This window comes from Patagioenas fasciata, chromosome 5 (genome assembly GCF_037038585.1).
Source record: "Patagioenas fasciata isolate bPatFas1 chromosome 5, bPatFas1.hap1, whole genome shotgun sequence".
Lineage (NCBI taxonomy): Eukaryota > Metazoa > Chordata > Aves > Columbiformes > Columbidae > Patagioenas > Patagioenas fasciata.
The window spans coordinates 6,017,146-6,044,240 of NC_092524.1; the positions used below are offsets into that span (position 1 = coordinate 6,017,146).

The 27,095-nt window shown below is 39.9% G+C and overlaps 1 protein-coding gene across 1 annotated transcript in view; it reads left to right on the forward strand.

Annotated features, from left to right (window-relative positions):
• The window catches only part of BBOX1 (gamma-butyrobetaine hydroxylase 1), a 29,962-nt gene extending 12,144 nt beyond the window's left edge, over positions 1 to 17,818 (forward strand). Inside the window, exons 4-8 of the mRNA XM_065839712.2 lie at positions 3,093 to 3,291; positions 11,064 to 11,169; positions 12,872 to 13,068; positions 13,773 to 13,939; positions 15,843 to 17,818. Of these exons, the coding sequence (XP_065695784.1) occupies positions 3,093 to 3,291; positions 11,064 to 11,169; positions 12,872 to 13,068; positions 13,773 to 13,939; positions 15,843 to 16,003 (830 nt within the window). The 3' untranslated portion in view covers positions 16,004 to 17,818. The remainder of the gene's footprint in view (positions 1 to 3,092; positions 3,292 to 11,063; positions 11,170 to 12,871; positions 13,069 to 13,772; positions 13,940 to 15,842) is intronic.
• The last annotated feature ends 9,277 nt before the right edge of the window (positions 17,819 to 27,095 follow it).

Consider the following 27,095-nt stretch of genomic DNA (forward strand, 5'->3'; position numbering starts at 1 on the left):
CTGCATCAAGATGCCACTGCAGGGCTGCGAACTTGGAGCCTTTCTTCTCTGAAACATAAGGTAGGATTTATAAGCATTTGTGTACCAGCCCGCATGAATAAAAAGAAAAACAGCCCCAAACCTCTGAGGATGTTGGGTGCACTTGTCACTGCAAGCGGAGTCATGGGAGAGAACTGGAACTTTGAGGACAGAGTTTATAGCCTTGACAGATGGGGTTTAACTATATTTACCACTTTCTGGCTTTGTTTGGGTTTTGGTGGTGGTGGTTTGGTTTTGTCTTGTATTTTTTTATACATATATATATATATATATATACACATATATATAAAAATTATGGGTTTTTTGATACAAAGTAGCTAAACATACAAAAAAAAGCCTAAGAAGCTACTTTGCTTCAACTATTTCTCAGTTTTAGTCTCTGCCTGGAGAGTATCAATAAACAGTTCTGTTTCCTTGAATTGTGCAGTCATAGTGAATCAAATGATAAAGGTTAAACATCTCTTCAGTCCGCAGGCAGTGTTGACTCCTGAATACACTGCAGAGTCTGGGAAAGGATAAATTCCCGGTACCTTAGCGGGATTCACATAATTGATAGTTTTCACACAGAGAAGAGATTTCTCTGGCAGGTTACTTACAGAAGCATTTTGTATTTGGCTTTTTTGTCCCTCAACTCCATGAAGCTGGAGCTGTGAGGCCAGATGTCTCCACTGCAGGGATCTGGCTGGGAGGAAGAGCAGATGAGTTGATGTTCCTTGGATGTTCTCCACAGGGTGGATGTAATATGTTATACCAAAATTAAGGACGGTTCCAGACAGGTATGCTGAGTGTGCGCTGGTTTGCAGTGCTGTGGCAAAGCAGGTGTTTGCGACGAAAGCCAAAACCACCCCAAAACCCCAACACCACAGGCTGTGTCGACTGGCTGCAGAAGGTAGAACTTGTAGCAAGCACAGTGGGAAGTGGGAATTTGAACAAGAGGACTTGACTTAAGGAAGCCTGGGGCTCCTGGAGTTGCAGTTAAATTCCAGGTGTATATATTTATTTCCCAAAACGGGGAAAACCCATTGATATATTCCTCGAAATATCAACATTTTGCTTTACCTTGTTTTATGTAAGGAAGATCAGGAAAAAAATATTAGCAAGAAAGACTAAGAAGGAAAAGTTAAAACATAATATTCCATTTATTTTCACACAGTTATTTACCTTCACCAACACTGAGACTTAAATATGTTTTTCCAAATTATATTCTTGGCAGTTCACGCAACATACCTAAAACTATTTTGATTTCATAACTTGTAATAGAGAAAAAGGAAAACATTCATATTTGATTTTTTCCCCATCGTTCAATGTGTGAAAGGCTGTCTATTGAGTTAAACACACTGGAGCAGTGAGCAGCAGGCCATGGAGCGGTCTCAAAAAGGAATTTAATGAGGTGAGATTATGTCCCTCCTCCAGAACTGTGCTTTTTAAATTTCGCGAACATGTTGTGAAATTCAACAGCTTGTCAATCATACTACAGCTTCTCTGAAACACAGGGTACAGCATAAAAGATGGTCTATGTGGATAGCTTATATTTGGGTATGTGCTTTGTGTTTCTTGGACAGTCTCTAACTCGCCTTAGCCAAAGGGGAGAGGAATACTAGTGGCTGGAAATTTGCGGACTTTGCAACTCCTGAAAAAGTGTTGTAATTATGTAGTGTCTGGGTTTGCTCTTTTTATGAGTATGTATGTTGCATTTTGTACTTGTTACTTATATCTAGAGAGAGGGGGACAAAAAAACCCCAAACATGGCCCTTTTCATCCCTTTGAAGTGCAGCACGTCCCTCAGTCACCAGCTGAAATCCTTCAGAGCTCCCATTCTGAAAGCTGCTCGGAATATGTAATAGTTTTCATTGATCCTGCATGTTGAAGGGATCTTGGAATAAAAGAAAGGTATAAGGGTTTGAAAAATGATACCATCTACATTTTTCAAATGTTTGTGGTCTCAGTTCTAGTACATAATCTCTTTGATTGATGATTGGACAAGTTAATGGAATATTAGCTAAAATGCCAAGTTAGCTAGATGTGATTTAAACAAAACTATTATTCTATGGAATAGACCTTTTTATGCTTTACTGTGCACTCCCTAAAGAATGAGCAACTTCAGACCAAATACATCAAAACAAGGGAAACCAGTTATGTCTTTACTGTAAGAATAAGAGCTCTGATTCAGCATTTAAAAGAATGCTTGACTTTAGTGTTTTGCGAAAAAACAGTGCAGAAGTTACGCAAAAGGAAATTTTGTTCTGTTCACCTAAGGCTGTGCAGTGTCTTTGGTTTGAATGCGTCTGTGTGTTTATTTCTGCGTACACACCAGTAAACTGGCAAATTAATGAGATTTTACAAGGGGAAATTAAAGAGAAGAGAGCAGTGAGACAGATAGTGTTGTATTTGGGGAATATAAATGTGAAATAGATCTTTAGTACAGGAGAGAAATGCTCTCCTTTGCATCTTCCTGAAGTAAGATAAATGCTCACAAAAAAAGTCTGCAGAATTTAATGTAACTGGATATTTCATGAAGACAAATCTACAAAAGAAAACTGATCGGTTACTTATGCAATTGATGTAGTTACTCTGCTTCTAAACTGTCATAGTGATGTTTGTCTCCTGTTCCTTCATCAGGAATATAATATTTTCATTATTGTAAATCCATATAATGATACCTCTGAGAGAGATGTCGGGGTTTTCCATGCTGCTTTACCTTAGACAAGAAACTTCCAAAGTAGTGTGAGTTTCAAATTTTCACTCTTGTGGTTCACCAGTACAGACGGTAAAAGGAATCTGCTCATTTCTGATGCACTGAAAACAGAAATTCCCCTTCAAATGATCTATTAAACTTCTGATGTGAAATTTGGTAATTGATATGTTTTGTTGAATTTCATCATAAAGATCACCTGTTATCCATACAAACTCAGGGACCCAGTTTCAGGTGGTTGACTGCAGAATTGAAGGTATGTTCACAAATGCATAGAAATACCATTAACTTCATACTTTGACACTGTCCTGAGCTTTGATGCTGAAACAAAGCGCTTGATTCTCTATTCCTTCCCTTTCAGAACGCCAGCACTGGGGCTCAGACCTGCAGCTTCCCAAAATGCCTTTTGAAGAAATCATGTTTAATGATGAAAGCGCATACAAGTGGCTGTGCACCCTAAGGAAAGTGGGAATTGTGCTGCTAACAGGAGCTGCTACTAGGCAAGGAGAACTGGTTAAACTTGGCAACAGGATTGGGTTCCTGCGTCTCACTTTTTACGGGTAAGGGTTTTTTTTAATATCCTTGCTATGTAATCACCTCTAACGTATGTTGCTTCAGCTCGCTGGACCTGTTTTGTGCATTAAGTTATTAAAATAAGGTGAAATTTCTAACATGCAGAGAAGAACAAAATGTGGTGCCAATTAATATTCTGATTGCTTTGCTGTCACAGGCAGGGTATGTAAAGAGCAGCAGCTACAACATTAACTGCTGAGAGTAGGAAAAGTGCCAGAAAACAGATGATGTCAAATAAGAAGATAACCACAACATAGCTGTATTTATCCACACCACGGCAGAAAATTAAATATCCTCTAATGCAGCCCCCTTCAGAATAGAGGAACTTATGTGTACTGAAACTTTTTCTTAGCCTGATTTTGAGTCACAGAAATAGATAAGACTTAGACAATGTTGTTGTGTGTCACATCACTGAGAAGACGGGCAGAAAACCCATTTCCCTGCTTTCAGCTGAGTCTGCTCTGAAAGCCACAACCAGGCCCAGCAAACATTTCTTTCAAGACGTCTCTTTTGCAAAAAATAAGAGCCCAGCCTGCAGGAGATCAAGCAGGAACTTGTAAATCATCCTTTTGATGCCAAGAGGAGGTAAACTGAACCTCTGCCTCCTCAAGCACCTACTAGGTGAGTAAATAAATGATGATGGTCTTGCTGGGCTGTGTCAATGACCTCCATCTAGCTAAGTAAAGGAGCAGAGTTAGTTATTAGCTAATGTATTGTCCTGTCCCACACCTGCAGCTGTTGGTATATTTTTTTACACTGTATATCAAAAAAATCTACTACTTGGATATGTACTTATTCTTAAAAAAATAATAATTCACAAAAATACATGGCAGCATTTAAACATAGTTGTGATTTCTTGGTACCTGAATAGCCACCAAACGTAGAATTTTCAGGGCTTCCCATCTGAAAAGCTTTCTTCTCCCCCATAATAGAATAAATAGAATAAAAATTGTGGCACTTGGATTTACCTCTAGTTCAGAGAATAAGCAAGCAAACCATAGGGGCAATAACCAGTGTCTCCTCCTTTGTCTAAAAAAGGAAACCAAACAACCTTCTAAAATAAACAGAAGTGAGGGAAAAAATGCAACCATAGCCAGAAAGACCACGTTCTCTCAAGATTGCAAGTCAGAAGGAAAGATTTTCAGCCTCTTAACCCTTCTGTGTGAAGGCACGTATGAGCTCTGCTGGAATATGCAATGCAGGTGAGGTTGGTAAAAGCAGCACTGTGACACCAGGAGATAGATATATATATTATATAATAAATACTATCATCATCTACAATATATAATACAGTATAGTACAATACAGTATAGTACAATATAATAATCTCAGAATCTGAATTGTGGGGGAGTTTAAGGTGAGAAAAACGTCCCCAAAAAAGCTGCCAGCTTTTAGGTTTAGCGACCAATTTCTAAGAGGCACAGAAACAGCTGTTGTGATAGACCAGCAGCTTCTAGCAGTGTATAAGTTGCTTCTGACTCGATCTTCATCCTTCGTTTTTGTTTCATTTACGTTGAAAATTAACCCATTTGTGCACAATTTTTCCCCACACTTCAAATCAGGAAAGTTGGCTCAAAATATCTTCTAGAAATTGGCAGCAACTGAAATGAACGTATAACATGTATTATAGATGAGCCTGTGAGAATGGCATTTTAAAATATTTTTTTCCTATTGTCTTCCAAAAAGAGAGGATGGAGAGAAGAACTGCTTTAAAATACCATGAATATTATGAAGGTTTTTTTGGTCAGTTCCAGCAGCCATGATAAATATCTGTAAAGCTTTACAGGGAATAATGTATAAATGTGTTGAGGTCGTTAAATAATGCACTTTCATTAAGGTGCAGTTTCTACTTTCTGCTTACCATGCCAGAAGGAAAAGTGGTTTTCAAAGTTAACCAGGATTCAGTCAGGTTAATCCTACTGGAATAAATGGGAGCAGGACTCTTGGAAACCTCATCCAGTGCTACAAAACATTTTCTACCACTTAAAGCATTTCTAATGTCAAACACTTCTATGTTAGGCAGTCTACTATGGTCTCAATTGAAAACTTGCATCATTTTGAAAATATTACTGCTTTCTACTTCTGTTTTGACGTGATCTTAAGAATAGATATGAGGAAATTCTTGGGGGTATCCAATCCTGATCATATCTGAGAATGTTTCAGAGCTTTCCTCAGTATCTTCAGGATGAAACGTTTTTTTCTGTTTGTATCCAGCCAGCTGCATAAGCATTTTGAGTTAGGAATGAATACAGCAAGCCCCAGATTACAACAAAAAAATGTTGCTTCTTGGTTAAAGCAAACCACTAAAAGAAAATATTTCTCTCCAAAATACCTCAGGGGAGGTGGGAAAAGGCCAAACCAAAACCAACACCAACCCCTTCATCATACACCATGGATTTGTGCTTGGGTTACAACAGAACCTTTAGTAGTTTCGCAAAGTTTCAGGGATGAGGAACTGGATATAGATGTATTTCCTAGATTCTAAAATGATCTTTAAATCCTCTAGATTAATGTTCTTGATGTGGCAGCCCACTGTGTTTCACCTATTGTCCATTTTCTGAGCCCTGTAGCGTGTTTTTCATTCAAAGGTTTTTGATATTTAACTCAGCAGCATTGTAAGATAAAATCTACCGCTCTATCTATCAATCAGCTCTTCATCCTCCTTGCTATTTAAAATTACTGCCAACCATCTCTTTGAAACCATCTGCAACATCCAGCTTGTGACAACTGCTATGTTTGAGAGAGAGTGAAAATTCCCTCACTGTATTACATTAACTGCCAGGATATGCTTTCCTTGTCTAAGTTCAGCTAAGAAAAGATTCAGACTGCCCTAGGGAGACTTGCAGTTTATCAGTTGTGTCACCAGGATTTTTTTTGTATGTAGGGTTTTGTGTGTATGTTTTGGGTTTGGTTTTTTTTTTTTACAATTAAAAAAGTTAGTTTCATCCCTCATTGACTCTTCCCTAATATGATTGTAAACAGTAATAATTGTTGGATGTTTCACCTTATTTAAAGTCAGCTTGGATTTATGTTTACTCTCTTTAAAGATGGTTTCAATATAAGCAATTTGTCAGGATGAATTCTGAATCTTTGAGGTATACATATATACACACATATACACACACATGCATTTAACAGTGCTTTAATACATCCTTCCACCTATTAATATTCTGTACAAGATCAAGGTTGAAATGTGGTCTTAATACACACTATTTGAACAAATAATAGTTAGAGCTCCTTTCACTTCTTAATTTGCTATTTACTGTTACAGATTTACTATTGGTATTGATTGAACCTTATTTTTATGTTTCCTTAAGTATTAAGGTTCACAATAAAGTGGCAATTAAAGGCTGTAAGTCTCCCTGCTTTTCCAAAAGCTATTTGCTATAATAATCCATGTATTATTTAGGCTGTAAAAAGAGGGTCTCAATGCTATAGTAATTTTCCAATTGACTACAAATTCTGCATTTAAAAGAAAACATCGTAGTTAGAATATTTAGTTCAGTTGAGGTTTGTTTTTATCTTTTTTTTTTCTTTTTTAAACACAGCTGTAGTGTTTGACAGTCTTGAAGTCTGGTGTACATCATCCCAATTGAGCCACCATGGTTAGATTTGCTCAAATTGCCCATAATATGTTCCTGTGTATGATTAGGTTGATTTTGCAATATTAAATTAGAATCTGAAGATAATAAGGTCGAAGAGAGCCTGACAACCAAAGACCAGTTTTGCAGACTAGTCTGGATTTCAGGTAACAAAAACCAGCTCTGCCATGGGGTGAAGTCAACAAGCTGTGTACAGACCATCTGCTGCAGTGCAAATGGAAAGGCAGAGTTATAAAAAGGGTAGGATGTGTATGATACAATGTGCATATTAGCAGAGCCAAGACTTCCAGGGGAATGACCAAAATCGTTGAACACACTTTTCTTTTTCAGAGTACGTTGCCAAGTTGCAATGAGAGAAATTAACTGTAAGCACACAGGCAGGCTGCTCTGGAGCTCAGAGCCAGACTCAGTGAGCTGATTTGGGGCAGTGTGCTATTCCTTACCTCCTGGATTTCATTTCCCCGGTTCAGACACGGTTTATCTGTCTCCAAGACGCGCTGTGAGGATGCTTTTGCTAAGACTGTACAGGAAAGCCATACCTATTCAAACATAACACTCACAGTAGTAGAAAGGCAAATTTCCAGAATTGTACAGCATAATTATGCACGATTAGATTGGATATTAGGAAACATTTCTTCACGGAAAGGGTCACTATCCCTGGAGGGGTTTAAAAGGCATTTAGACGAGGTTCTTATGGACATGGTTTAGTGCTAGAGTTGGGTTATGGTTGGACTTGATGATCCTGAGGGTCTCTTCCAACCGAAATGATTCTATGATTCTATTCTATGCTGCCAAGTTGGTGTGCAAGATGAAGGATGCTGTCTGCCATTGAGGAGTTCTGGTAGTGGATGAAATCTATAGGCAACATTTTACAAAAGCATCATCTGTATGCATGCGTGTTCTACAGACCCCTGCATGGTTTGACACCACTCCTGAGCATCGTCTTAGTGCACTCTGAGATGGAGTTGTTTTAGCTTTTCCCTCTCTTCAAGAGGATTTTCTTTAATCACAAAGGGCGTAAACAGAAAGTTGGGTTGCAAAATACTAAACCTGTTTAAAGGAGATGCTCTCTGTTTTACTGCACTACTGCCTCCCTGGGCATATGCACGTATGTTGCAGCCTGACATCTTCAGCAATGCTCAGCTGCTTTCATCACCATACTAGTGACATTCATAATTCTGCTTTTAAATAATTATTTTATTTTTAAATAAATGACTCTATAGATCCTGTTTTCTTCCTAAGAGCCCTGTGCAAAAAAACCACCCCAATAATAACAGGGAGAGAGGAATTCCTCAAGTACTGGAAAATACAAGCAGTATCATACATAAACTTTGTCTTGTTATGTGTTATGCATTAAGAAATTATCCATAAGGTATTTTTTAAAAATAAAATCACAAAACTAGTTTCAAATGTTTTAGTACAGATGTGGTTGAAGTGGTAACAGGCTAAACACATCAGAAAATAGTTAGAGAACTGTATTCAAACAGCTTAACAACCCAGTGTTTGTTAAATGTGTAATTCATCATGTGAAGTCTTGAAAAAGACTAATTTTTTTAGCTGCTTTTTGGAGATCTATGAGGAGTTTTTAAAGTGTTTTATAAGGAACAACCTTCTTATCTTTTTACTGTATATAGCTGCAACCCAGCCTAAAATATTATGAAAGGGAAAAACCATCTTTCCCTAATAGTATCTTTTCTCCTAATTTAGCCTGTCCCATTTTCAGCTACAGTTACTGTAGTGCCCTGTCTTGGTGCTCCTATGTATTTGTCACAGTAGCAGATACTCCATTCACTTTTCAGTCTTAACAACAGACTTACAGCAACATTTTACAGTCCATCTCTTCACCTCTAAAACAGAAGCTCATTTCTTACTGGCATCCAATTCTGAGGTGCCTTTTACAACTGTAATAAAATAATAACTTTGAGTAATTCCCTTGCTATTTCGCTAGCAGCCAAATACAAGACCTACCAAATATTATAAATAAAAGGCTAAATTTGGAATGGGCAAGCTTGCCAAATAAAGCATTACCTCAACAGGGCCATGAATTTTAAACTGAAATGTGACTGTAATGAATAGAACCCTGACAAATGGAAAAACAAAAGCCTTTTTTCTTGTCTAGATGTCTGCTTGGTACATGCTTCAGCTGCAAGAGAAGGACATGGGTCCCATATCTCTCATGAATGAGACTCAGATTGTTAAATAAAGCACAAGATCGGATGATTCAAGTGTGGCTTCAGTTCCTAGTGCAGCGATTTTGCAAGGATAAGGATGGAACAGACAGAGCAGTTTTCTGTCCAGGGAGACGGAGCTCACGTTGCTACTTAATGCAAAAAAATGCCTACACCTGCCTGGTGCCAAATTTCCTGCTCTGTCAAACAGCCTGAGGAATTGATGCTGAAATCTGACCCTAATTACTAAACCATAAACCATTCCAAATCACTTCACTCTCCCCAACAGCCAAGAGTCCTCTGACATTACCCACATTTTCTTTATTTGTTTCTCGTGCACTCTCCCCATGACTGAGTTATACTTCAGTTCAGCTGAGACTTTGACAAAGTAAGGTTGATTTTCACACATTTAGCACCAAGTTCCCTATTAGCATCAATTTGCCTGTTTACTCATCCCTGACTTCAAACCAATAGCTTGAGCTTTGACCGAAGCTCCTTGCGTGGATGGAAGGTTCCCAAGAACCAGCTCCCCTTGCAAAGCCCAAAAAACATTGGCTGCTTTTGCAAAACCTCACAACAATAAGGTACTACCGTTCCAGCAATTTTATATATTTGTCTAAAAGAGACAGCTGAAATGTGCTGAATTGTTTTAGAAATATCAAGTGACACCGGAACCATTTAAATTAAAGATACAGTGAACCTCACCACCTTCAACACTAATGGCAAGGATGATATAATGTGCTGTTTGGCTATAGAATTGGGAACAACCAAAGGGTGGTTGAAGTTATCGTACTTGAGCATAGAAGTCATGCACAGATGAATAAGTGCTGTACCAAATAACAAAAATGATTTTTCCCAGGCAGTTAAACACATTTGCACATATTCCACTCTTTTTTTTACCCCCAGCAATTTCAGAAATTTAGTTTTAGCATTTTTGTATAGTTCCTATATTAAATACTACTTCTAGAACAAAAGTATTTGTATATTATATATATATAAATCATTTCAGTCTGCACATTCTTTAACCTGCTTTCTTTTTAAACTATTACTAAGTTGTAACACTAGAGGCACACCGTCTGAAACATAATATATTTGGTGTATAGTATTTCGCAAGGGAAAATTAGTTTCATATTTTCTTTTAAATCAATTTTGCTCCCGTGATAACATGGGCTGTGTATGGCAACTTAGACTTGTCCAGACAAATGTCTGGACATACAACGTGTATCTGCTGAGCACTGTCTTTAATCATGTGAACTGTCTACAAGAAAAAGGTTTGGTTGTTGCTCTTAAATTCTCCTGCGCGGCGTGTTGCTCAAACCAGATTTTGGTTGTGTTGCAATGTGATGTATTCATGTCTTTGTAATATAATTAAGGGGGTGGAGGGTGTGTGCATTTTACAGTTATCAGTAAACTTTCCTACTGAATTTCGTCAAGTTTTAAGACAGAAACTATGTAACAAAATAAATGGACATACTTCTCAGAAAGAGCATCAGAGAATGGGAAGAAGTCGCAAAGTTTTTCACCAAGACATTTTCTTTTAGTGGCAAGTCTTAAGATTACAGGAAAGATTCCCCCTGCAAAGGATACTTTGTATTTTCCAACATCATAAAGCTTTAAAAATAATGGGAAAATTACATTGCCTTTAACAATTTCATACTTCATTGACAATGTGCTCTACCTGGCAGGGAAAAATGGAAAGTTGAGAAAAAGAAATGGGACAATTTCCACTCTCTTATTTCTGAAGCCTCAGAATTAAGATGACTATTTATCCCAGCAAATACCTCTTGGTTAATTAGCATCTTGAATCTAAAGACTGCTGAAATAAGCCCCTTTGCTGGGGTGAGGGGACACTGCTAAATCATTGTTTCCTTATAATTTTGCAATACTGTCGTGTTCAAAGATGGAATGACTCTTCTGTGATTTCACAGTTTCAGTGTGTGCTGACTGGCTGTTTTAACACGTGTTTCTCTTTTCCCTTTCATTATGAAGACCAACCTGGCAAGTGCAAGACAAAGCAGATGCTAACAACGTGGCTTATACAACCGGGAAACTGTGTTTTCACACCGATTACCCTGTTCTGCAGCATCCACCTGGGGTAAGGTGAACCTGCTGACTTTCTCACAGCACAAAATGGGAAAGGGAAATGTTCCCATCATGCAAAATATGGTTAGTGTTGAGTGAATCTGAATGTTATTTTTTTACATGTCTCTTTTAAGACAAAAATCTATTAATCTGCATAGAACAATCTAGATACACATGACTATGCTATATATATATAAAATGATGTAACTTCTGCATAACAAGCCCATTTTATGCCATTATTTTTAAATGGAAAGTATTGAGAATCTTACTGCATGAGAAAACATTAAGGTTCTGTATGTGCTTTTGATACTGTTTTCATTATCTTGAAGATGTTGGATGTATACCTGCTGTAGTCAAGCTGTGACATTTTAGGACACATTTATTCACCTCAGGAGGAGAACATAATAGAAGAAATACGATTAAGATGTCGATTTCTATGAATAGATTTAAGTTAGATACTTTTCATCCCTTCACAGTAGACAAAAAATAGGCATTCTGCAGAGCTGGACAACAACCATAGGGAATGTGTTTTCATCTAGTCCCTGGCATATCAAAGCCTGATTCACATAATTCACCAGAGAACTAGAAAGGAGTAGAAACAGGTAAAAATGAAGAAAGATAAACCTGGAAAAGTTTGTCTCTGTAAGCTTCACACCTAAAACAGCCCCTTCTAATATTCTGCAGCACTTTGTATCAGTTGTTTCTATAATTAACTAAAAATCCAATGTGATTTATTCACAAGTAAGTGCCAAAGATTTCACACTAACATCACCTACTAAAATCATTTAGATGCTGTTTACTAATGTGCAGCAAGAATGGAACAGGGCTTCATTAATAGAGAGCAGATGTGAATTAGTTCACTGTCTTGTCTGTGCCGAAGTGCACATTTTGCTACAAAATATTAGAAAAAGAGCGTAACCTTTTTCATTCAAATGTCCTTGTAAGAAATGAAAGTATTAAAGCACATTGGATTATTTTTTAACATTGTCCTGAATGTTCAGTCTCGGAAATAATTCACAGCACCACAAAAGGGGAAGGCAAACACTGTTACCCCTGGTACAACAGATGTATTTTGTGCCATTGGGCTGAGATGAAGTTACACTCTGTGTGATGCTGGGCTCTCTGCTGCCATGGGGAATTTTACTGTCCAGATTTACACTGGTGCAACCAAGAGCCCCGTTTAGACTTTCTGTCCCATCTTACACCTTGGCAATTTCGCTATGAAGTTAAATGAAACTCTCTTAATCCTACTTTATGATAGAGAGACTGGGCCTGTTGCCTTCCACAAGAGCCGCCTTATCCCTCCGCGAGCAGATAATTCACAGCAGGTTTTGTTTCTGCAAGAGAAAACTAATCCTCCTTGTTGAGATAAGACCGCAATGCATTTAAAATCATAGGACTGCTGCAAAATTGGACTGAAAGACACAAGACCAGAGCCTTGCAGTTGAATCACAGGTTGCAACCATTAAAAGGTACCCCAAAAATGGGATGGATTTATGAACATGCTACTTTAATTTTCTGCCTATGTGACAGCACTGTGAAGCTGCACTAGTAGGAACTCAGTCTTTCACTGAAAACAACAAACACCACAACATGCCACACACACACAAAAACCCACAAACAAAACAGCAAAAAGATACGAGGGAGCTGATACTAATGAACCTGTTAAATACGCAAGCTAATTCTTCTCGTAATGAGATGTTAATTCATTACAGGTGCAGTTTCTCCACTGTATAAAGCAAACAGCTGCAGGGGGTGAAAGTGAAGTTGTAGATGGATTTCACGTAGCCAACAAGCTGAAGAAACAAAATCCTCAGGCATATCAGATCCTATCCTCTACTGCTGTAGACTATACAGATGATGGGGTCGACTACTGTGATTTTGCTGTGCAATGTAAACAAAGGATTATAGAGTGAGTAGTTTCAACAACACGGAAAAACAAAATCCCTGTTGTACACTGGGTTATGTGTTGGTAGGAGAAGGTCTGCTCCTGCCACCTTGTGGAGAAGCACTGATTTAATGTGGTCTATAGTTATTTTCGAGGTTTTTTAAATTATTTTTGTATTTTGGTGAGAGCTGGTTGTTGGTGGTAGTTTTGTCTCTATTTTTGGTTATGTATGACTCGTTGTGTACTTTGTACCACCACAGCATAGTTTTCCTTGTTTGGTCTTCCCACACACCTTTTGGAAGTGGGGTAATTAGAGCAACTCCTGGGTACAGACACAGGTTAACAGCAGCTGCATCTGTTGCTAAATTCCAGCCAATGTACAGCTGTACCGCGCCGAAGAGAGGTCATCATTTGAAGCATTTAGATTACGAACTATACACTACAAAAATATCAAATGACGATGTCCATAATCTCTTCTGATTTTAAAGCTTATGATTCTACAACTAAAGAGCATAGAAGAAGGATTTTTAAGCAAATTAAGTGTCCACACTTTCTCTTGATTATCTCTCTTCCTAGTCAGGCTTAATTATCAAAATCCAACTCAATAACAACAGCCTGAGTTTCACTATAGAAACATATTGAAATTTCAGCAGGAGTGTTCAGTTGTTTAACCATGTTAAAATATTTCGGTAACAACATAATACATTCCTTTTCCTTCTGTTTCACAGTGTGGATTCCAGAGGAGAAGCAGTTCGCATCAATTATAATAATGCAACAAGAGACACAGTGTTTGACATACCAGCTGAAAAAGTGAGGCCGTTTTATGCCGCTCTAAAGGAATTTAATGATTTATTAAACAGTGCAGAGCATAAGTTTACTTTCAAGCTGAAACCAGGTCAGTAAGTTGCTTCTCCTCGCAATCATTTTTCACATGTTTTTCCTAACAGTCAAAACACTTGAGCATTGTTAAGCACTGGCACTGAGAGGAAATTTCAGTCCTTCTATCACTTATTCATGCTGCATCCTTACATTCATCTCATAGATATATTTTGCCATTAAAACAAAAACGGGGGAAATAGAGTCCACCTATTGATAAGTCCAGTATATCTTTGTATTACACGAAAACCTCATCCCATGTAGGAAATTGTGAAGGGTGCTGCTGCTGGGCTGCTTTTTCTGGTTGACCTATGCAAGACATCTGGAGGCAGATTTGCAGAAGTGCAAAGAGCTCTAAACTTCAGATCATGTTGTACAGAGCTGTGTTTTCAAGATAAAACGAGCTTCAAAAAATGCCCTCTACTCTTTCAGTCTGTGCGTATATTTAACTACTTTGGCCTTAATATCTGTTCTTTCATTTCCTAGCTACAAAATAAAGATACGAATAGTCCCTCATCTCTCAAGAGATGTCACAAAAGTAAATTCATTAGTGTATCTGACTGCCTCGTGTACTGTGATGCTAGTGTCTTTAAAATGTCTACAAGGAAATTAATCTCTCTCTATTGGGAACATGCAACGAAATAATTTGTAAGAGCACATAATAAATGGTAAAACAAAGTACCTCACACTACATTAGTGCCATCCAACACATCAATTAACACACCAAAATGGTGGTAGAGGGGAGGTGGAGAAGGAAAGAAGGAATATAGGGTTATCTAATTAGAGATTTATCACAGCAGTGCTACACAAGGGAGAAAAATTTAAATGGCATGCTAGCCTTAATTACGTGATTTCCTAACTTTCAATGGCTTGACTTTGTTCTCATAAAATTCTGTTAACAGAGAGAGTGATGCAGGATGTGTTCAGCAAAAACAGTACCAGACCGATCAAATTAAAATCATCCTAGTGGCTTTTACCCTTTTTATCCTCCCTGTGGGTTTGCTGTGGTCACATTTCCCCTCAAGTCCTGCTTTTCTCAGCATGGACTCCCTTACCGCTTTGCTTTTTAACTCCTGGTTATACAAGAAGCAGAGGCAGAAAGGGACCTGCCCTCTCTGGTTGAGGATAACCAACTAAATTAAGCTCACCATGTCATCGCTGTCTATCTCCAGCTGAGCTATTTGAAACTATTACTCCTTGACTATTGCTCCCAGAGAAATTTCATGTAAGAAATGATGTATCAGTTTTTTAATAGGAAGGTATAAACATTTGAGGAATGGATTGTTTAGGTGAACAACAAAGATAAACCGAGCCTTTCAAATCCTGTTTTGGGTAGAAATGATTGATTGACCAAAACAAGTTCCCATTTGAAAGATGATCAATGCACTTGTGTTTGCTCTTGCAAAGATGTTCTCAGAGTTGGTCGTCTTTTGACATTTGTAGACAAGTGACTTGTAGATATGACAATCAATCACAGACCAACATCTACTCTATCATTATTGATACCCTCTGCTACAGACTGAAATAAGAAAACTTAACTTAGATCACCAATGCACATCCAAAACTGATAGTTCTTAGCCTAGCACACTCTCAGGACTACCACATCAAAGAGAAAAAGTACATCATTAACATAATTTTCTGTAATGGCAATGCAAAGGAATTTATATTAATAGTTGCTTAAGAGTAATCACGGTACACTCTTGCATTAAGATGAGGAATATTAATTTTCCAGAACATAAAAGCATAAACGACACCTACATCTCTATGCAAAGCTGCCATAAATCAATTACCTAAATGCAATTTAATTCAAGATCCTTGGTATATCAACACAGAGACAGAATTCTATATGATCAACAAGATGAATGGGAAAACTAGACCGCGTGTCATCATCTAATGATTCTTTTGGTGCAACCTCTTTCTAGGAGACATAGTGACATTTGATAACTGGCGTGTGCTTCACGGTCGCCAAAGCTACCAGCCGGGATCAGAAGTGACTCGTCACCTAGAAGGTGCCTACGCGGACTGGGACGTGGTGATGTCCAGGCTCCGGCTCCTCAGGAAGAGCGTCCTGAATAGGGACTGAACTTTCTTCTAACCAAGAATGAGCAAAACCTAGATTGTCTAACCTCAAAAACAAACAAAAAAACAACCAACCAACCAAGTTTTCTTTTCAGAAACTAACATAATTAATTTATTTTTGAGTTCCATAAGCTAAGGAACCTGTTGTTCATTACAATTTTAGATTTACCCTTGCCCTGGTCTTTGAATCTATAAAACGCATTGCTACCTCTGTCAGTTTATTTGCCTTTTAACATAGTGGCTTGAAAGATTATCACTTAACTGGACTGACTGGGTTTTGCAAAGCCTTCCTTTGTCCCCACAAATCTACTGGCCCTCCCCAGAAAGCTTAAAAGGGAGCAGCAGAAAAGAGCTTATAAGTGTTACTTACTAAAGGTTTGTTATGAACATCACCTTCCTCCATTTTCAGAGAGACATTCTTTATTGCATAAATCATAACTAAAATTCATTGTAAAAATAAACAACCGCTACCGTGCAGCTATTTATATATACACACCTTCTAGGTAGACAAGATCTCGTTCAACAGATGCTCTGTTTTGTATATCCCACTGTACATGTGATGACTATCACAGCCAAAAATAATTTTTCCTACATTTTTAAGTCCATAAGCTCAGAAATGATAGAGCTACCAGAGAACGTGTCATATCAATTTTTTCTTCTGCATTAGGACTACAAATAAATCTCAGTGTAGAGGTGGCAGATAGGGTCAGAAATCCCATCGGATGTTCTGCACAGGTGTAAGATCTGCAGGGCAGAGACACTTTTAAGTAAAGTTGGGAAGAGGAATGTCGATGCTGCTTGGCAACTGGAAACCACAAAGCACAAGACATGAGTATGGACTCTGCACCTGATAGAGAAGAGACTCAGATGCATTTTTATTACACCAAAGACTATGCCTCTGATAGTCTTGGTCTGTAGGATGTTTTCCTCTAGGTTGCATTTTGAATAGACGTGATGCTACGTAAAAACTTCTGCAGCCAAAGTAGTGTTTTTTTTCTCCTATGTTCAGACGCCAAATTCAAAAAGGAAGTTTTTATACCCAACAATATGTCCACTGAGTTTATTCTTTACTGTCCTTACAGCTGCAGAGTTAACAGGACACCCTTTCACCCATGCTGAGCGCCTGACAGAACCACCACACCTCCACCCTCAGATCTGCTCTGTTCCACTGTTTATCTTCAAAATACTCCTTGAAAGCCAAATAAATCCTACTCTCTTCCTAGTGGGCTAAAACAGTAGAACTGCAACCACAGGATTAAATAACTGTAGAATTCAATTTGCTGACACAAAAAAAGCCCCAACATAAGTGAGACACTAACATCAGCTTGAAAACACTTCCATAGCTTCTACTTATCATTTACAGTCAACAGATATCTCAGCTGAAAAATAAAACTACATTAGGATTTGGTCATGACTCAGCATGGTGCAGTTCAAATCCATTCCTCTTTACTAAGTAGTGAAATGTTCTTAATCACAGTTTTGACATTAAGACATAGCATAACAAAACTGGATTTTAGTAGTAATCTGATTTCTCAGTGCCTCCGTTAACAATTAATTTTTTGCCTTTTCTATAAAAGGGAGAAAATATGAAGAAAAGTTAATACCTAAATTCTGTAAGACACCAGCAGTATTGTGCTTTAACTGTGATATTCCTCATATACCAATTTAGTGAAGATTGCAATTTATAACTTTAAAACAAGACATCTTGGGATTTATACCAATGGTTAATAGGAAAGAGATATTTTCTGCTTTTATTCTGTACTTTTCTGCAAACTGTTTTAGTCAAATTTCTGTTTATTAAAAGCTACTATGGAAGTGATTACTGGTTTGGGCTCACATCTAACCACATAACATCTTCCATACACATATGAAGTTATTATTATTATTTACAAATGTTCATCAACATGATGAGACCTGGTTCCACTCAGGTTTGTCCCATATACTTAATAGATAGTCAAAATAGAACTAAAGCCGTAGCTTTGAACAGCTGAAGGAAAACAAACAAACAAAAACACCACCAAAATTAATCTGACTTCTCGATGGATCTAATTTTGCACTGCTCAGATTTTATTTTCCTCAGTGAAATGTGCCCTATTTAAAACTCACAACAAAAAAATCCCTGAAGTTCACACTTTATGACTGAGATACATTGTACTTTATATACCCACACCTCCTTGAACTGTCCACTTTTCCCCAAAATAATGTATTATCAATGTTAAATAAATAACATAATAATTTTTTTAAAAAGCCATCTTTGCAGATGTATACCACATACACACACAAGACGGGTGGGTGTAGGAGTGCTGGGGTTCCAGGTTCCCAACAGGATAAACAACCTGTTTACATCCAATTTGCAGCATATAAATCCTTTAGTGTAATATATAAACATAATTCAACCTAGTAGATATTCAATGAAGTATTTCATGTAGAGTAGAATACAAATAATGATAAAAAACACACAAATATAATCTAAACCCTGCAACGCCTTGATGAGCTATGACACAATATCCAGTTTAACTGGGAAAAGGTCAAACTGTCCAAACCTGATGCACAATCAACAATTAACATTTCTGGCTACAAAACCTCTGCTCACCTTCTAGGATCCAGCTACTATCTATATCACAAATTTAAATTCTAAACACATTTGCATCCTACTATAGTCATACTGGGAAAAGAGAAGATTTCTCTATCTGCAAAGTAGATCTCCTGATGACTATATCGGTCCCTGCTTGGGCTAAATAATGGAGCAGCAAGAAAAATTAGCTGGTGATATGTGTTTGCAAGACAACTCTGAGCAGCATTGGGCTGTATCCAGAGGGGGCTGATGGACATGATTCCACTCAGCTGGTTGTAGTCCAGAAGCTATAACACCACATTACATCTGTGCTGGCATCAACCACCCAGCCCGTGCTCAGCCACTGGCTGCACCAAGTGGGCTCACAGCACAGAAAACAGGAAAAAAAAAACCAAACATATCTATTTTATTATTTGCAAATGCCTTTTCCTAGCTTTTTTCTCCTTCCATTGCATTTTGTGGCAATGGATGTTGGATTTGACCCCATGGAATTGTTTTCATGTACAGTTTTTAGAATATTTTTTAAATCTCTCAGATTTCCAGCTAGTTTTCAAAGCTTGCTGAAAGCAAGCAGTACCTTGGGCATTTCAGTACATCCAGCTAACTGTGGATCCCTTCAGCATGGCTCCATTTTAGCCACTGCTGAGCTATCTGTAGCGTGTGCCAACTTCTTTTGGCTGGGTGGACAGTAAATCCCAGTCCAGAGAGATTTCTTGTGGGAAGAAAGCTGGATTAGCTGCCCATCTTCGCAGGTTCAAATGTATTCCCTTATATACATCCAGCAAATTAAATGCAGCTTTTCATCGCTTGTGCAATATATTACTCCTGAAAAATACATATTCTTTTCTATACTGTATGTTTTTCTAACACAAATCAGAGAAAGTAGTGAGCAATCTTGTCTCAAATTCTCCCTAAGGTGAATGAGTTTTTATTCTGCTCTGCACATGCATAACGCTGTCAGTTTAGGGCAAGCCCACATTTGAAATTTTGTGCTGAAAATTTGAAATCACTTTTGGTAAAAGCTAATGTAATAAATATATTTTATGTACACATTTTAAACTTACAGCAGAAGATTCCCTTACCCCACTACACTAGTTGAGTAGCACAAGAGATGGTAAAGACCGAGACGCAGAAAGAACACAAAAACCCACTTAAAAAAAACCAACCCAAACAACCAAATAAAAAATCCACCCCACATCAAAGAAAGAAAGGAAAGTAAATTGCAACTGCTCATACAAAACGTATTTGTCTACAGCACAATTGATAAAAGTCTAGAAAACGAAATTGTAGAGGTCAGGGAACTAGCTATTAATAAAACACCTCTAGAAAACAGCCATAGCATCAAACTTTAACTAAAGCATAGATGTGGCAGAAAATGGTATGTTTCTGGCTGAAATCAATCTCAATATTGGATACGGGATGAAATCTCATAGAAGAACATCTCCTGGTCTCCTGTAACAAAGAATCATAAAATGGTTTGGGTTGGAAGGGACCTCAAAGATCACCTCATTTCAGCCCCCCTGCCATGGGCAGGGTCACCTTCCACTAGACCAGGCTGCTCAAAGCCCTGTCCAACCTGGCCTGGAACACTGACAGGGATGGGACATCCACACCTTCTCTGGGCAGCCTGTTCCAGTGCCTCACCACCCTTAGGGTGAACAATTTCTTCCTTATATCTAATCTAAATCTAACTTCTTTCAGTTTAAAGCCATCACCTCCTGTCACTACATACCCTTGTAAAAAGTCCCTCTCCAGCTTTCTGATAGGTCCCCTTTAGGTACTGAAAGGCTGCTATAAAGTCTCCCTGGAGCCTTCTCCAGGCTGAACAACCACAACTCCCTCAGCTTGTCCTCACAGGAGAGATGCTCCAGCCCTCTAATCATCTTGGTGACTTCCTCTGGACTCACTCCAACAGCTCAATGTTCTTATGTTGGGAGCTGGACACAGCACTGCAGGTTGGATCTCAGCATCTCCTGCAGGACAGTGCTGGGGAACAAGAAAAGCAGCTGGAACAACCAATCAGCTGCTGTTTTCCCCAGCTGCTTAAAAGAGACTTCACCAGGACCACAGCAATTCAGAGTGTTCCCAAGGCTGCTCCACATTGCATCAAGGGCATCTGGTCAACCAAATAATTAGGACCTGCTTTTGGGTGCTTTGTAGGATATGAGATGGTTTAGTTAGCAAAATATATTTGAAGTCAAATGTATTATGTATTTTAATGACTTTTTTTTTTTAATATGTAGAAGTCCTTGATAATTTTAAAGCAGACAGAGGATTTCCTTTGTTGCCACACCACAATATGTGTCTTTCCCCATTAGCTCAAGCAAAATGAGGCAGGAGGGCTAAACATGTGGATAGCAGAGCATGGTTTCTCAACTGTCCTCTCTTTCCAAGCAGACATTTAGATCAATAACTACTCCTGTTGGCAATAATCAAGCAACGCGTTCCTTTCAAGTTATTTTTGGAAGCATTCAAAGCAGCAAAGATCACAGAGCAATGGACATGGAGAAGATACAGCAATTGTCAGAGTTTGTCATACTCTATTTCTGAAATCTTGGCCTGCTTTTTTTCTTCAGTCAAACAGGAATGTTGTTATAAAAATATGCTAAGGGCCATGGCAGATCTGGAAATCAGTAGGACACAACTCTCACTTCTAATTGCCCAGGCCCATAGCTGCCTCCACTCCTTCGCTGTCTTCAGAAATGTGTTCATGGTGAGGTTTTCCCACACTGCTCCCTCACAATCTTGTTTTGACTTTGACAAGTAAACACACCAGACCAGGCTGGGTAGGAGGAAAACCCTACCCATTCTTTTTTTTGGCTCCTCTACAAGATTGCCAAGAAAAACACATGCTACACAGACAGATCATGAGATTTTTTGGCAAAGATTTAGGAAGAGCTTTTCCTCATCCTCTTGCATTTCCCCAATGCCACGTGGTGGCAGTTCTCCCACTGGCATGCCCTGCAAGTAAATGGAGGCAGTTTTGTGCCTTGGATTTGCATCTTCTCCTTGACTTCATCACCCCCCTGCCCTTACAACACCCTCCCTTTGCCCAGAAGTGTGTAATCCACTAGATTCTTTAACTCTGGAGGTTGTTATTGATAAGCAATTTGCTTTATGTACCATTTACTTTTATCCATTGCCCTGATTTCCATTGTTATTTATAAACCATAGTGAGTAGCTATCAAAGCTAAAAGAAGTATTGCTGTCAGAGGGCAAGACATTGTCTCCTCTGGCACACTTTGCTCATCTCCAGAGCTAAGCATTTACTTCTGATTTACCTTTTATTTTTCAGTCAGATTAATTATTTTTGAGAAAGAAGATACAGCAGAGGGGTAACCCCACATATTTCAGAGCCCGCCTGCTGCAGGAAGAGCTCCTTTCCCACTCTGTAGGATTTAACCAGCCTAGCTGGTTACAATCACTTGATTGTTTGAATTGCTTTCCCTGAACTCAGCGTTTGCAACCTCATAGCAGCAGCGATACAAACATAAGCTGAAGCACAAAGCCATCTTTGTACAGGAACCAAGTGAAGGCCAAAAGCTGACGTGCCAGACTATGCCTGTGGTTAAACTGGGAGCTTGGTTGTCAGGTGTTCAGTCACTTTTGTGGGAATTCACATGAAATTTGTGGAAATGTAATGAGATCAACATCTTGCAAGAGGTCCACAAAGGTCCAGTGAGAATAAGTATGGCTGGTGAGATTTACAGCCTTACCCTGGCTACAGAAAGACACTAAGTCCTGTTCCTTTTTTGGATGCAACCTGCAACCCAGTTCAAGTCAAGCCAAGTTAAATTCTCATAACTGAAGTTTAATCTTCAAATTGCCCTGAGGTTGGAAGTCATGTACCACCTCTGTGTCCCCCCGGCCGGTGGCCACAGCATCCCTCACTCTGCTCAGCATCCCTGTTGTGGTGTCGAGGGCATTCAGCTGGGAAGCACAGCACCCAAAGGGGAGCCAAGGTTCAGGGGAACTTCATCTCCATCAGATGAGTAAGGCAAACCAATCTGATAGGAAAAACAGACCACATTGTTGCTGCAGTCCGGACAGATGTTTGCTGTCAGATGCATCACACATTGTACAGCCACATCTGCTGGAAAAGCACTTTACAGATGATTTATCACATTACTGTGCCAAGGAGCTGAAAAGCCCCCTGAAAGTTTTCCGCTTAATAGTAACCTTCCCAGCTCGGTGATCCTCCCTGACATTTTCTACATTACTGTCCAAAGCAGTTCACAGGGAGGGGGAACCCTTCACCCTGCCCTGGCGGTACCCTCACAGACAGATTCAGGACAACTCAGGGAGGCAGGACACTGAGAAAAAATTAGGGCAGATTTGTTGCATTTCCTTCAGATTTTTCCATTTATGGCCGATGCACTGGGGAAGGGATGGTTTATCCTGGCTGCCAACGTATGTATCCTCTGTAGAGTCTTAAAGCCAACCACCACATGGGACAAGGGGTTGTCAGGCAGGTGTGTGGGCGTACAATCATAAAACCATTTTAGTTTGAAGAAAGCCTCAGGATCATCAAGTCCAGCCACAACCTAACCTAACTCCAGCACTAAACCATGTCCCTAAGAACCACCTTTTAAACACCTCCAGGGATGGTGACTCCACCACTGCCCTGGGCAGCCTGTTCCAATGCCCGACAAAACCCTTTCCGGGAAGAATTTTTTCCTAATACCCAATCTGAACCTTCCCTGGTGCAACTTGAGGCCATTTCCTCTTATCCTGTCACTCGTTACTTGGGAAAAGAGACCGACATCCTCCATGCTCCAACCTCCTTTCAGGTAGTTGTAGACAGTAATAAGATCTCCCCTCAGCCTCCTTTTCTCCAGGCTGAACAGCCCCATTTCCCTTAACCGCCCCTCATCACACTTGTGCTCCAGGCCCCTCACCAGCTTCGTTGCCTCCTCTGCACCCTCTCTAGTATTTCCATGTCCTTCTTATGATAAGGGACCCAAAACTGAACACAAGATTTAAGGTGGGTCCTCACCAGTCCCAAGTACAGTGGCACAATCACTGCCCTGCTCCTGATAGCCACACTATTCCTGATACAAGCCAGGATGCTGTTGGCCTTTTTGGCCACCTGGGGAAAACCGCTGGCTCATGTTCAGCTGCCTGTCAGTCAAAACCCCCAGATGCTTTTCCCCCAGGCACTTTCCAGCCACTCTTCCCCGAGCCTGTAGCGCTGCCTGGGGTTGTCACAGGATCCTACCTTCTGCAGACAAACAAGTCTCCTGGCACTGGAGGGAGCCCAGAAACACCAGAAGCCCAAATTAGGAAGGGATACGAATTAGTTTAATCATTGTACTGTGACTTTTAAGCAAATTAGCACCGACAGCTCCGCATATGATAGCTTGCTGACAGAGATGCCCAGCAAGAGACTGCAGCTTCCAGCAGCTTCTGGTGCAGCAGGAACACTGGCTCAGCCCACAGGGGAAGCAGGGCTGCCCTCCCCAGGACAAGCCTCTGGAACCTACTGTAGAAATCATGAATAAGAAGTGCTATTGATGGCCTCCTGGGAAAATGCTTAAAATACCTCAAGAAGAGTGAAAAGCCTACGGCCACTTAGAAATACACATACTTTCAGTAGCTTTGACTTCTTTTATTTTTCATGAAAAATGCAGTGGAGTGATCTATTTTGGCTGACAGAAAGGACTAACCATGTTCCAGAAAATATTTTGCCAGTGCAGGCACTTAAAGTCCTCCTGGGACAAGCACATTATGAAAAAAATAAGGAGGAATCACAGTGCCCTTGGACGACTTCTGCATGGGGCCAAACCCAAAACCACCAGTGTCAGTGAAGAAGACTCCCATTAATATTATATATTGCCTGGACCATGTCTCAACATTCGTGTACCCATTCTGTTTTGTTTCCCCTGTCATAAGTTTTCCTCCTCAGTTTTAGCTGCAGCTGATGAGATGGTACCTCCATCTAGCAGCTCCACAGAAAGTTCTCAACCCAAACACAAGTGGGTTGCTAAGTCTGTGAAACTTCTCTGCCTTGCTAAGGCAACCTCAGCCATCAATATTTTAAGAAACATATAGCTGGAAGGAGTCAACCAAATCACAGTATGGTGAAGGATGTAGTTTCTGTTGCAAAGTCAAACTCCTCAGATCTGTTTTGGTCGTATCTACTGCATTAGCAGCAAAATTGTCCTCCCAGTCTGGTGGTGATTTGGGGTGTACACCAAGCTTGCTCAATGCCCCTCTCAGCCTGAAAATAGGTAAGAATATGGATTTCCCCTTTAGATAATTCTTGAGCACAAATTATAGCAAGGTTGTGCCCATGAGAAGACACCTCAGCAGCTTGGTGCAGGCTGACAGGCTCAGGTGCTGCACCGGATGCCCACGCAGATGTTCAAAGCACCATTCACACCCACTTCTGCCTCCTGAGCAGGGAGAAGAAACCCACGTTTGGCACTGCCTCTCATTAAAAACGGGGTGAGCTCTGACATTGATCTCAGCATTGCTCTGCTCTCAGCACCTTTCAGCCATGCAGAGCTCCAGTCCCCACTGCAGGGCACATAAAAGCCCAGAGCTGTTGAAGATGCTGGTGACCTAGTGTGTACTAACACTGGCCTCCATAGGTTAGAAATGGGGTTTTAAAGTCACGGACCCAGCTTGAAAAAATCACCATAGTGCAGGCTAAGGATTAGTAAGTGTTGTCACAGTCTTCTCTGACCCTTTTTACCCTCTACAGGAGGCTTCGCTGGGATTACAGACTGACTAATGGGTCTGATCTGCAGCCCAGATCTCCTGGAGATGAGAGAGCCATGTAGAGTGAGTTTGGCTCCACAGCAGCCTCTCCCTATCAGATCAAATGTCTCATCTCAGTAAACACATTTCTATTCTCTTTTTATTCGTAGGTTTATTTGTTCAGAATAAGGTGACAAGTCAATAATCCTTGAAAGCCTCCTTTTTTCTTCCAAGTATTTTCGTTTAGTCCACGTGGCCTATAAATCTGAAAGCATTTTGAACAAGGGCATAGCTCCAGTCAGCTTTTACATGGCCAAAGAGCGCCATATTCTGTGTTTTGCAGTGAGTGATTTTGGCACTATTTTTATGCTCTTGTTTAGGAAAGATGGGATGAGCTCAGACTTTCTGCTGCCATGCACAACTACCCTTGCACATAAACACATCTCTCACTGCTCCTCCTGGAGGAGGGAAAAGCACGCTCTGAAAAATGGTTGTTGAACATAGAAGTGCCATGAGCTCATGGATTCCTTTCCTTCACAGGGTATGTTTTAGAATATAAACAAAAAAAAAAGGATAAGAAAGATCTGAAACAGCAGCATCTCACTATTCAAGATCCCCTGCATGCTCTTGCCCACATACACTGGCCTAAGGGCTACTGCATAAACCACAATGCTGCTCAGAAAATGGCAAGGGAAACATTATAGATTACAAAACTTTCTGAGAGATGGCTATTAGACTGTTAAGCACAGACATTAAAATGGGAATGAAAAACCCTGTGTTCTAAATTCAGCTTTGCTGCCCTATCAATTTGAATACACCAGTGAGTTGAGTGTGGAGGAATATGGATATAACCCAGTTCCCTTCTGGGTCAACCCAACCTTTGGCATCAGGGTACCACCGTGACCCAGAAGCTGGCTAGATATGCAGATAACCACTCACTGAACTTGCTCAGAGTTTACTATTAATAATTCCAGTGATCACAATTGCAGGGAACACAAGTGTATGGTATATTTGAGGACAGGGGCAGATGCAGCAACTTTGCGTTGCTGCCTGAGCAATAGATGTGAGAGGACACCCCTCTCACCAGGTCTGTGCTATAGGAGAAGCCTTTAGCTCTGAGAGCTGAGGCTCAGTGAGGTTAAAGCCAAAGGGAGATCAGCTCCTGGTCCAGCTGATGCCCAGAGCCCGCATCCTTCCTCTTGGGCTTCAGGGAGCAGAGGCAGCGGCACTGACGTTCCCTGGGAAAAACAAAGTGATCTCCAGCGATGCCACCACCTGAAAGCTTTGCACCACATCTCCACCAAGGCCAGGCTCTGGACAAGACTATTGGGACCAAACAAGGCAGATTCCTGTTTTTACTGCTTTTACTACTTCACTCAGCCCAGCCAGATGGGGGCTGACGGTGCAGCAAAACTTCAGGCAAGGCTGCGGATCTGCTGTTTGAACACAGTAACTGCGGTGCTTGATTTTAAATGAGTAATGGTGTCAAACGCCACTTCTCTTGTTAAACATGACTCTCCCAGCAGATATGTACCTTTTCCTCCGAGTAATGCTGTGTCAACACGAGCTCATGTTTTCCTCTTAGCCTGACACCCTCTCCATACACACAAAGGCACACAAGGCAATATTGACTGATGAAGTTTGAGAACATGAGTTTTCAATAGGTAAGTCAACAAGAATTACTTTTTGGACACTTGTATTATTTGAGATATGCAGAACGAACATGCTATTATAACTTGTGTTTGAAAATTGAAAACTTAACATTCAGCTGCAACCTATAAGCATTAAATCAGCTCCATCAGAGCATCCTGCGAAGAAC